This window comes from Pinus tabuliformis, chromosome 1_2, assembly GCF_031772625.1.
Source record: "Pinus tabuliformis cultivar Carrire ecotype Pingquan chromosome 1_2, CPIR1, whole genome shotgun sequence".
NCBI lineage: Eukaryota > Viridiplantae > Streptophyta > Pinopsida > Pinales > Pinaceae > Pinus > Pinus tabuliformis.
In genome coordinates, this window is record NC_142298.1 from 823003857 (window position 1) to 823016575 (window position 12719).

Here is a 12719-nt window from a genome sequence, read left to right on the forward strand (position 1 = left end):
CGACTAAAGCTTTGAACTCACAAAACTTTGTGAAAGTTTTGTCCTTCTTCTGCATGAAATAAATACAACATTTACGATAATAGTAATCAATGAAAATCACATAATACCTTTGTTTTGCTGTGGATTCCGTCGATAATGGTCCACATAAATCAGTATGAACTCGCTCTAAGATAGCCTCTGCTTGACTATCTCGATCATGAAAGGAAGACTTGGTGTACTTTCCCAAGGCACAACCTTTGCATGTGTCAACTTTCTTAAGTTTACCTTTGGGAAATCATGTAGATATTTGCTGCATTATCTTCAAAGCCCCATGATGCAAATGGCCCAACCACCTATGCCACAACTCACCAATGTCTTGGCTTTGCACCAATTCTGCTTTCGTACTCAATGGTGCACAATCATCTACCTCTAGTTTATAGAGATTCTTCACCCGAATCCCTATCCTCTTGGTTTGACCCGTGGCTATGTGTTTTAAGAATGCCTTTCCTTTACTGAAGACAACATCGTAGCCTTTGTCCTCCAACATCACGACCGATACCAAGTTCTTCTTTAGTCCAGGCACATACATCACATCTGTTAAGGTGAGAGGAGCTCCATGCTCTTTCTGAAAAGTAACCATGCCCACTCCTGAAACACTATACCTTCCGTCGTCACCCATCTCTATGCGCATCTTGAGGTCTTTCTCCTCCAAGGCACTGAATAAATTTTTATCACCAGTCATCTGGAATGAGGCTCCACTTCAAGATACCAGACACAACCCATCATCGATGACACCATGCATGCGATGAGGGTAAAGTCCATTTCGAACTGAGAGTCTAATGCCTCACCTTCTGATCCTTCCAAGGATCCCTTTTTGGACTTCTTCGATGGAAAATTAGTCGCATAATGTCCCATCTTGTGACAATTAAAGCATCTTACTTTAGACATGTCGCCCTTCTTCCCTCCATGAGAAGAATTTGGTTTGAAATGGGAAGCCTTCCCCTTCCCTTTCCTTGCCTTACTTGCTAAGGCCAAATTTTCTTCATCATCATTCTTGGATGAAGAACCATCTCATGTGCTCCTCCTGATCTCTTCCTGCATAAGATCTGACCATAGTCATTCCCAATCCGGTAGTTTCTCCCTTCCATTCATAGAGTCCTGGTAGCTATTCCAGCTCCTTGGAAGGCCAAGGAGAGCGAGGCTTACCATATCATCATCAACAGTAGTTTTTCCCACACTGCCAAGCTCATCTCTGCAGGTGGTGAGCTTGTTCAGATATGTGGAAATAATATCACCCTTCTCCATCTTGATTCTTCGAAGCTTATCCTTGAACGCCAATTTCCTCTGGTCGCTACTGTTCTGGTAGAGGTCCTTCAATGTCTTCCACATTGAAAATGGAGTAACCTTCCCATGGATACTGGAGACAATATGGTCTCGAACTCCCTAAAGGATGATCTTTCTTGCCTTCGTCACACATTTCTTCCACTCAGCCAACTCTTGTGCATTAGTTGAAGCTGGCTTTGGGATTTCTTGATCAATGATTTCATTCAAGCCATTGTCTTCTAATACAACCTCCATTCTATCTTTCCATGTTATGTAATTCGAGATACCTTCTAAGGCATACTCGAGTCTCAAGCCATAGAACACCATTGGCCAACCTTGAAGTATGATATGAATTCGATTTGTACCTACAACCCCAAACTTCAAACTTCGAATTCTCTTGTCAGTATACAATTCACATCTCCGATACCATGTAGAAAATCTATGATAGGTTAACCCGACAATGCAATATAAATGAAAGCAGAATACTATAACCTACTTCTACTATCAATTTGTGGAAGCTTAAAGATCGAGCTGAACAATATAACCAAAAGAAGAAGAATCAATGGCACAATACACATGAAAATACTTTGGGGAAAACTTCAGATAAAAACCCCACACTATTGTATTATCATACATGGTGGAAATACATAGGAATTATACAAAGACATAGCTCTCATAGCTAGCTAGCTCTCAGTACAATCCTCATAGATGCTCACAGGTAATCTTGGCTTCTCCCCAGCCTTCCTCTCTACCCTCCAAGCTCCTATTTCCTTGCGTTGTTCCTTGTGGATGATTAGCCTATTACCAAGTGGAAAAACCAACCTTCAAAACTGTCCAATCCTCAAGGATGAATCCCTGACTGCATGCATGAGTTTTCTCCATGAGAAAACACATGCAACTGATAGTTTACTGTCCTTGAACATTAATCTCAATTGGGTCTTTCTCAGAATAGACATGCATGAGTTTCTGATGAGGGAATCTTCAGTTAACTGGAGTAGCACTAGTTGAGTGCATTAATGCATCAACTGACTGTTAACTCACTATTAGTTTGTCGAACAGTTTGGAACTAATTTAACTGGACTTAACTCAGTAAACTGAGTTAACTAATTACAACTCAAATATAACTCAATCTTATCTCCTTAATTTGAGGGATAACTCTTTCATGACTTCAGAAAGACTTCTAACTTGAATTTCTCCAACTAAATAATTTAAAATAAATTAATTAATTATTTCCAAGTAGTTGTTAAGACTAAATTTGATTTTAATTCACAATTTAATTCAAGCATAAATTAAATTGGAATATTCTTGTTGCCATATTTCAACAGGTATTGTGGAAACTTTTGATGGCTGCTAGTTATACTAGTTCAATAGAGGGTGTAGGGAAAACACAAAGCAATAAATTTCTAAATAAAATAAAATGTTAAATGGTTCAAATTAACTCCGAGACAAAGTTCCATAAAGATGGGGAGTATGTAATTCCCCTAATAATAATAAAAATAAATAATATAATATAATATTAAAATATAAGTAAATAAATAATAAATGATAAACAATATAATAATAGTAAATAAATAGTAAACAATAAAGAAAAATAATAATAGTTAATAAACTAGAGCTCTCTCTCTCTCTCTCTCTCTCTCTCTATATATATATATATATATATATATATATAAGTAAATTATAAAAATAGTAAGAATAAGTAAATTTAACAAGAAGTAAAATAAGAATAGAATAAGGAAGAGTTAAATTAGGAGAAATATTGAATAAAATAAAACTTAAAATAAAGAAATAAAATTTGGCATGTCGACACATGGAATGTGTGCATGTGAAATTATCCCCCTTCCATTTTTGGAATTGTTTTGTCTATTTAATGGATGAGGAGGAGGATAAGGTTCATCCATTCTCTTGGGAGAAAAGTGTTGTGAGACAAAGGATTCCTTGGTAGTAGTACATTGATTGAGGGCTCGGGGGTGGCTAGCTGTAGAAATATTATGTGCAGCTGGGCCTACGGTTGGGTGGAGAGTTGGGATTCAAATAGCATTCTACTTTGAAATAACAAGTAATGAATATCATCGCGACAGGAAAGTTGTCTCTTCTTATATTTTTTGAAATTCTATGTTAATTATTTTAATAGTTGTGTGTTCATTATTAATCGCATAAATTGATGTAGCTAGTTGCATACTTAATTTCAGGTTGTTACACTTTGCACCATATTTTCCCTCAAGTGTAGATGGATTTGGAGATATGACCATCCAAGAGTATGAAGTGGCAACATAACGTTGCTAGGATGGATAAGTTATGGGTTAAATATAATGGTGATGTGCAACAAAACACCATGGGTGAGGACTTAGTGGGCCTTGTGCCTCCATTGATGTGGCAGTGCCACGTGGGCCATGTAGGGACCATGTGGATGCCACATGGAAATTTAATGTTGAATTAACCTAATATGATTGGCTAAATTTATGATGGGCATAAGTCTCAATATGGGAGTCAGATTGAGGTAAAATTTATATCACTAGAAAGATCTTAATGAGTTATATGTGATGGTGGTGTTTGTTTTGAGATTTGAAGATTTAGAAAAGGAGGTTTTATAACCCCATATCCATAACATACCTTGAGGGTCGAGTAAAGAAAATAAGTAGCACCTCCCATAGCTTGAGACAATTAAAGGGGTGGTAGAGAGTGTTACAAATGCCTCATATGGATTCCACAAAAAGAAGATAAGGAATAGGTCTATGTAGTGAATTTTTTTATATTTAGTGGTTTTCGTCTCTATGTTTTAGTTCATAATTTTTATTTTTGGAAAGTTTATTTTTCTATGCCCTCCACCTTAATATCCTCTAAGTAAAGAGTGGGTCATCCTCCCATTTTTTAGATTCTAGATCAAGGCTCTAACTACCTTACCATTACCTCTAGGGACTCACCCTCAATGAACTAACTAATCATACTTAAGCATGTAGATCCTAAATTTCAATTTTAATGACCAAGTTCATTATGATAATTGTTATGAATGGTTTGATTACCCAAGTATTAATTCTTGATAGTGTGAAGGACATAGAGGCTCATTGAAATTCTCATATTCAACTTGATCAACAATCGATACAAACAAAACCCTCTTGTATTCATCTTCTTTCTCTATTGATTGTTGTATTGGAGGTAAATGGAAGGAAGAGGCAACAAGATTGTTGCTATAATTGAAATTGCAAGTGCTTGGTGCACGCGTTGCTGCAAAATAGGGTATGACAGTTTTTTGATAATATTCTTAGACAACCATCTCTTTATCATGCATTTCTTCGAATGTAGAACTTGTACCTTTTTCACTCTACAAATCTCGCTCTGAGATCATGTAGAAAATCTACATGTAGGTTAACTAAATAATGCAATATAAATCAAAGTAGAATACTATAACCTACTTCTACTATCAATTTGTGGAAGCTTAAAGATCGAGCTGAACAATATAACTAGAAGAAGAAGAATCAATGGCACAATACACAAAGTGGAAATACATAGGAATTATACAAAGCCTTAGCTCTCACAGCTAGCCAGCTCTCAGTACAATCCTCATAGATGCTCACAAGAAATCTTGTCTTCTCACAAGCCTTCTCCTCTACCCTCCAAGCCTCCTATTTCCTTGCATAGTTTCTCCTGGGTGATCCTCCTGTTACCAAGTGGAACACTGATTCTCCAAAACTGCGCAATCCTCAAGGAACCTTACCTTGACTACATGCATTGGTTTCCTTTATAGGAAAACACATGCAACTGATAGTACAATGTCCTTGACATTTAACTCAACTGGGTCTTTCTCAGAATAGACATGCATGAGTTTCTGATGAGAGAATCTTCAGTTATCTAGAGTAGCACTAGTTGGATGCATGTATGCATCAACTAACTGTTAACTCACAATTAGTTCCTCAAACAGTTTGGAACTAATTTAACTGGACTTAACTCAGTAAACTGAGTTAACTAATTAAAGCTCAAATATAACTCAACCTTATCTCCTTAATTTAAGGAATAACTCAACCTTGCATGACTTCAGAAAGACTTCTAACTTGAATTTATCAAACTAATTAATTTAAAATGAATTAATTAATCTTTTCCAAGTAGCTGTTAAGACTAAATTCGATTTTAATTCACAATTTTAATTCAAAGACAAATTAAAATTGGAATATTCTAGATTCTATTTTTATCATTTCTTGTTTCTATTTTCAACAGAACTTAAATCTTGATCCCCAGCAGGTGGGGATGGACACCAAGGAGTAAAATAAGAAAAGTTGTATTGAAAAACACGTTTACATGATATTGTGATTTTGTATTAGTAGAAGATGTTACATACTTCTCACTCCCTCTTTATTTATATTATTGTTTTGTAAGTTATTTTTCATGATACCCATGAGAAATGATGGTTTCTAGCAGCCACGTTCATCCAAATTGATGCAGGAACGAAATGAAACATAGATTTAAACAAGAACACAGAGATACAATGAAACAAAACTTCAATTAATAAACATAAAGTGATAGAAATTGTTTACATACATAAGAGAAACAAACTAGCTTAGGCGATGGTACCTTATCTCTGAGAAGACATGTGATGCTTACATGCCTTCTAAATTGTGTTATAGAGGCTTGTAGGCCTTTTTATCATCAAGAAATAATGGAAAACCCTAAACATCCAAAAACCTTACCCTAGGAGATGAAGTGCCAAAATTTTGTGGGCCCCGTTGGGGTTATTTGGAACGTCAACTTCTCGGTGTTCTAACTTTGGCATACGATCATTGTTTTGCACGTACGATACCTCATTAGAAAGATCTATCCGAGGAAAAAAAGTTGAAAATGGACCCTTATTATAATTTTTGATTCTACCCATTTTCCAAAATAATGTCGTTTATGTCCTCAAAAAGACTCTGGAAGTTCATGACACGAAAAAACTACCAAAAATAGAAAGGTGTGTTGGAATTTAGGAAAATGAAAGGAAACAATGTTGGGGGTCCAAGTTGAATAGGAAGGTGGACACCACTATCCACCTAGATTAGTCCTCACCCCTCAGGAAGCAACGGTCTTGATTTCATTAAGTGCATCCATGAGATGGGGAAAGCTTTGCAAACTTTGGTCATTGGTGAGCTAGTTTCCTTGGTGCAGGAGCTAGCCAACTTTGACAACTTGATATAGTTGGATTCTCTATTGGTGAGTGTTTTCAATCTACGTGTCCATGATCCGATCAATTTTGGCCAACTCGATGCAATCTGGATTGAGTTTTTTTAGTGTCAGCTGCTCAGCAATGTCTAATGTGTCCAAGAATGGTGGAAAGTATGGTCGAAGGCGATCCACATCGAATATGGGGTGCATGCCAAGGAATGGGTGGATACTTAGAGGAAATAATTATCACCCATGGCCTTGGTGATGGTGTAAGTCTTGTATCGAAGTGGTCAAATATTTTTATGGGCTTCGGAAAGGCATTCCTTTTGTAGGTCCAACCATAGCTTTTTGCCCACTTGAAACTTATGTGGCACTAGATGTTAATCATGACGTTGTTTATACTTGGCATTAGATTTATCTAGGATATAATTAACCTTCTGGTATATGTGTTGGATGTGTTCAATAAACTTGGTGGATTTATTAACCTCAAACTATACATGTGCATATTCTTCATGTGTAGTCACAAGAGGCATGGCAACATCAATCAGGTATAATGGTTAAAATCCCACACCCACTTAAAAGGGGTTATGGCTTGTAGATCTATGGAGAGCTCTACTATATCTATGATGCACATAGGTAAGACTCTCATCCCATGACCATTGATGCTTGGATTTATACATGTGTAGTATGTGCACTATCATCTTGTTAACGACCTCTGTCTGGCCATCAGTCTGAGGATGGATTGTGGTCAACTTGGTAAGCTCGGTATCCAACAACGACCAAAGGCCTAACTAGAATTTTCTCAGGAACCTATTGTCCCAATCTGATACAATGGTTTAGGGGATCCAAAAACATACCCATACTTGTTTGAAGAAGAGATTGATAGTGTCTTCTATGGTGATACTCTTCTTGCAAGCATCCAATATAGCCATCTTGGAAAATTTATCAATGACCACATACATGTAGTCATTGCTTTGCTTGGTAGAAGGAAGGCCAAACACATAATCCATGGAGATGGATTCCCAAGGATGGCTAGGAGTAGGCAAATGAGTGTACAAGCCTTGCTTCTTAATGGTTGCCTTGGTGATGGCATAGGCAGTGCAAGATCTGATATATTTTCCAATGTATTTTTGGAGTTTCAGCCAATAAAAATACTTCTATAGTACTACCACTATTTTTTCCAAACCAAAGTGACATGCAACCCTGTTGTATTATTCCTCCAAAATCACCTTGGCACACAGGCTTGAAGGAACACAAATATGTCCTGAGTAGCATAACAATGCATCCCGGAGGTGGAATTATGGTACTTTCTTTCCATCCATCAAAATCTTATATGTGGTAGCGAATTCTGGACCATTTTTTGTATATTTGCAGCCATCTAAAGGTATCACACCTTCAAGTGTTGATAACAATGGTCATTGCCACAACTAGAGGCCAACTGAGGTAATCTACAACATTATTGGTCCAAATAAAACTTTTGCAGATATGTGGAGAATTTTCCATTTATAATGGAAATCATTCTGCAACTTCCCTTATGCTATATAAACTAGAAAGGTTGATGATTTTTGTGGGTGATTCATCTCCTTCCCCATAATGTAATGTTTCCATTGTCGGCAAGCCTGCATGATGAAATACATCTCCTTATCATAGGTGGGGTATTTCTAAATTATATTGGAGAGTGTGTCACTATGGTAGGCCACTGGATGCCCTTGCTAGGTGAGAATTACATCAATAGCATCGTCAGAGGCATTTGTCTCAATTTCAAATGGTTGTTGCAGGTCTAGGAATGTGAGTACCGCATAGAGAAAAGGCAATGTTTCAATTCAATGAATTCCTTCTGTTGGGACTCGAACTATAAAAACTTTTCTTTCGCTCAACCCTTGGTAAATGTACCCAACAACCAAGTGATATGGGGAATAGTAACAGGAACCTTCGATAGAAATTTGCAAGGCCCAAAAATATGTGAAGCTCTGTCAAAGTTGTTGGGGCTAGCCAATCTTTAATGACTAGGATATTATCCAGATCTGCATGCATACCTTGATCATCAATGATGTAGCCTAGATATTATACTTGGTTCATGCCAAAGGTGCATTTCTCCAAGTTAGCACATAGTTTCTTTTGTCACAGGGTTTAAAGAACATGTTGAATATGTTGCAAGTGCTATGCCCAACTCTTTTTGAAGATGAGGATGTCATCCATATATTCAACTATGAATGAGTTGGTGAAAGGGCGCAAGTAGTTATCCATCAACCTCATAAAATTCATAGGGGAATTCATCAATATGAAGGGAATGACAAACCACTCAAAAAGGCCCTCCTTTGATTTGAATGTATTCTTCCATTCATCTTTGGTTTCTATTGGATCTTGGTGATGACATGATTTAAAAAAAATCTTGTTGAAGTATTTGGCCCCCCTCAGCTGATCCAGAAGGTCATGATTCTGTGTGATTGGCTTCCCATTCTTGACAATGAATTTATTATGCAAAGTCTCTAGGTCCCATCCTTATTCTATATGAGTACAATTGAGATCCCATAAGGTGATTAACTTGGTTGGATGTGCCCTTTTTGTAGAAGCTCTTAGATCTGTCACTTGATTTCCTCATTTTCCAAAAGAGAGTGGTGATATATTGGCTTGTTGGATAGAGGTGCTCCAAAGTTAGATCGATTAAATTATTGACCTAATAGTGCAAAAGGTACTCCTATGGGTGAGGATAAGATGTCCCTGTACTCTTCCATGACCTTATCCACTTTCTTTTTCTACACAAGGAACCCTTTCTGGGGGACACAGATGTGGCCATGATCTTCTAGTTACTTTGAGAGGGAATCAGAAAGAAAAAAAAAATTCCTATACAGGAGATGATCTTACTTCATTTCTTAGAAGAGATCAAAGAAATGGTGCTAAGTGGGGCTACCTTCGATATCCTGTATATTTTTCTACCCAAAGAAATAATAAGAGTGCGAGGTTTGGAATCATACATAGCATGATGCTTCCACAAGTATGGTTGGACTAATAATACATCACAAACTTCAAGAGGAGAAACATCACATATTACCTCATCCATAAAGGGCTTGATGTTGTAGGGAAGGTGGCATTGTTGGCTAACAGGAAGACTCTCATCCTTAGTGAAGCCAAGTGATGGTGTATGGCTGCGAGTGTGGTGTGTTTGGTAGGCCTAACCACTTAATGACCTCTGCTAAGATGAGGTTCTTTTGGCTCCCATTGTTGACAACGAATTGTAAAAGAGAACCATTTACCCACATCTGTGAGTGGAAGAAGCACTCCCATTCCTCTAGATCTTCAGGCTCAATCTTTTATACTGTGGTGGTGGAAATGGTGGCATTGGGGTCTATCAATAATCGGCTTCACCTTTTCATTCCAATTGTTAGGTTCTAGTTTAAAGTCTAAAAATGAATCTCACTCTAAATCTTTTAGCTTAGGCACTAATGACTACTTGGTGTGACACTCATTTTTGTTTTCATGCGGAGGGTGGGGGAGGGGGGGTCTCTTATAGAAGTCACACCATTTTCTTGTTTCCTTATTTTTCTTCATGGTGTTATTCTTTACTTATGGCTTCAATGGATTATCAAGGGTCACTCCACCTTGGATCTGTCCTTTTTTTTGTAGTTTGGAGGTGCCTTTTCCTTTCTTTAGATTTGCAAATCCAAAATCTCACTTCTTCTGTTTTAATTTCTTCTTGATCTTGACAACATATTAGTATGCGAAATCAAGCAAGGATATGTCGAGGAACTATATTTTTTTCTAGATGTATTTGTGTAGATAGTCGCAGTACTTGAGTACTAGGTGCCACTCAGAATCCTTGATACCCAACTTCATTCAAAGGGTATGAAAAATATTTATGAACTCTGGCACATCTTGGTCCCTTTCCTGTCGTAAAATGCTCAATTTTATGTACATATCTTCATAGCTCCCAATAGGATAATATTTTTCCTTGAAGACATCTATTGGCTTGATGGGCCCTGACCCAGGTTCAACGTTATTTAGCCAAGAAAATCCCTACACTACTAGACCTTTCGGCATTAGTCCGCGTAGCGTAGACCAAAGTCTCACCCAAAGCAATATGGGGAGATGCAGGAACCAAGTTGTTGCACCCTGAGATGGTCGTGATGTCGGTTTTATACCTGAAACCCTTCCTTCGCGTAGATCGATAAGCCCTTAGGGCTTATCGATGTACTTTCTCTTCGTCTCTTAGAATCCTCACGAAGGTATACGATCGTCCTTCGTGCAACCCTACCAAGTGGCTCAGATACTTACATGCATTTGTTACTGTGTTAGTGTATAATTTCCTGAATTATCTTAAGTGTTCGCCAACTTTACCATGCAATCAAGATTATCTTCACGTAAAAATATATCATTATTTGTGTTCATATAACATATATAAACATATACATTCACACATCAAATTAACATTATAACATAAACCTAGAACTTAACATAACATAATCGCAGAGGAAAAATACACAGTAATTTCAGAATAATTTTCTTTATTGATGATTCAGATTTTCAATAAAAACTCTATCTACCCTGTGCACACAGCTGTAGGGGTCCACGCACTCAGCTGTAGAATTCTACACTAGGCCTTTGCACACTCAGCCATAAAGCCTCTTCCTACGCTAAGACTCTCACTCTTAGCTTGTCATAGATTCCTCAATGACTCCAAATTACTTTGAACTACTAAAAGACTCTTCTAACACTTCATTTTATACAATCCCATGGTCCACAGACCATGGGTAGATCCCCTACAACCGACATGAATTTTACAAAAGAAGGGAGAAAAACCCTTAGTGACTCTTTATAGATTTGCACCCTGCGACCACAAAAATGCAGAGACTTTACATTCTTTATACAAAATTTGGGATTTTTGCCCCAAAAGTTAGGCTTTTAGCCTAAAAATGGATCTTAGGGGAACCTGTTCCAAACAGGCCCCCAACACAAACATAGTGACTTTCCCTCGAGTCACTCTTCTAGCGTGGAGATCTTGTCGCGAAGACCTCCCATGTTGACTTGGACAACTACTACCTCGGCAGTGCACTGTGTTGTCGCCTGCTTCATCTCCTTGACCAACTGCTCTATCACTAGCCCTGTGTTGTCTAACTGAATCTTCTGATGAGTCTCCTGCAAACTAGCTAGCTTCCCTTCAATAGTGATCGTGATGAAGTAGGCCTCATCCAACTAAGGCTTCAAGTGAGCCTTCAACACGGCTTCCTTGTGCTGAGCTGCATCTACCTGCTCTTTCAACGCCTTGGCCTCCTGTAGCTTAGCTAACCTCTGTGTGATGGCGATAGTGCACACTGTCGCTTTGACTTCATCATAATGCTGTTGTAGCTCCCACGCTTCTGTTTCCAGCCATTGTATAGTAGTACCTTCTTGTAGGCAAGTGAATACCTCAAGCGACTGCTCGAAGAGGGTGGTATAGTCCTTCACTGTGCTCTCTACAGCTGCTACCACGTCTTTCATAGTGGTCTAACACCGCTCTCTGATCTATGGTGGAGTCGAAGGCTAAGCCTTCAACTGCAACTCTGAAATTTTTAGGTTCAACTTGAGTTGAACCTTTGCCAATTCAGTTCGTGCGTCACGCACTTCAACATCAAGCTTCTGAACCCTCACATCTACTGACTCAGCCTCAGGAATGCCCACCTACAGGACAGTCTTGCATGCCTCAGCCATGACTGTGGCAATGCACTGGTTATTATCTATAATGTCTTTTACAAGGTCAAGGGTGGAGACTCTCTGCATGGTTAGCTGGGCGTTGTTGACCTTGTGTTCACTAATCACCTGCAATATGCGTTGTTCACGGGCTCGAAGTTCTGTGATCATGCCGTCCTGCAAAAGGTGAAGCATCTCATTGGGAAGCGTGACCAAGTTGAGTCCAACTCTCTTGAAGGCACTGACAGCGGGTCTATCAACTTCAGTCTTTGTTGTTAGTGCTCCATTCGGAAACACTATTGCTCGGGGATCCCTTTCTCACAACATCCCTGCGGCTTCTGAGGTGCCAAGCAACAAACTGGTTGACGTCGTGCTGGTCTGTATCCGTGATGCGTGGATTTGTAGCTCACGGAGACCCATATGTATAGCACCCAATGCCTACTGATGTTGCTGCTCGAACTGTTGCAGCAGTTACGTGGTGGTATCCCACATAATATCACCTATGTCATTTAAGTCCCCCTCTGTTAGGGTGAACGAGTCTAGAGACGTCTTGCTAGCCTTAGAATTCTTTTGCAGCCCTACTTTCTCTGGGTCTCTGGTGTGTTTGGTGTGGAATGGAG

General features: G+C 38.6%; 1 protein-coding gene across 1 annotated transcript in view; it reads right to left on the bottom strand.

Moving 5' to 3' along the window:
* Positions 1 to 12090: 12090 nt before the first annotated feature.
* LOC149208458 (ABC transporter C family member 3-like) overlaps positions 12091 to 12719 on the bottom strand; it is a 62536-nt gene continuing 61907 nt past the window's right edge. Inside the window, exon 6 of the mRNA XM_089398349.1 lies at positions 12091 to 12276. Coding sequence (XP_089254475.1) covers positions 12091 to 12276 — 186 coding nt within the window. The remainder of the gene's footprint in view (positions 12277 to 12719) is intronic.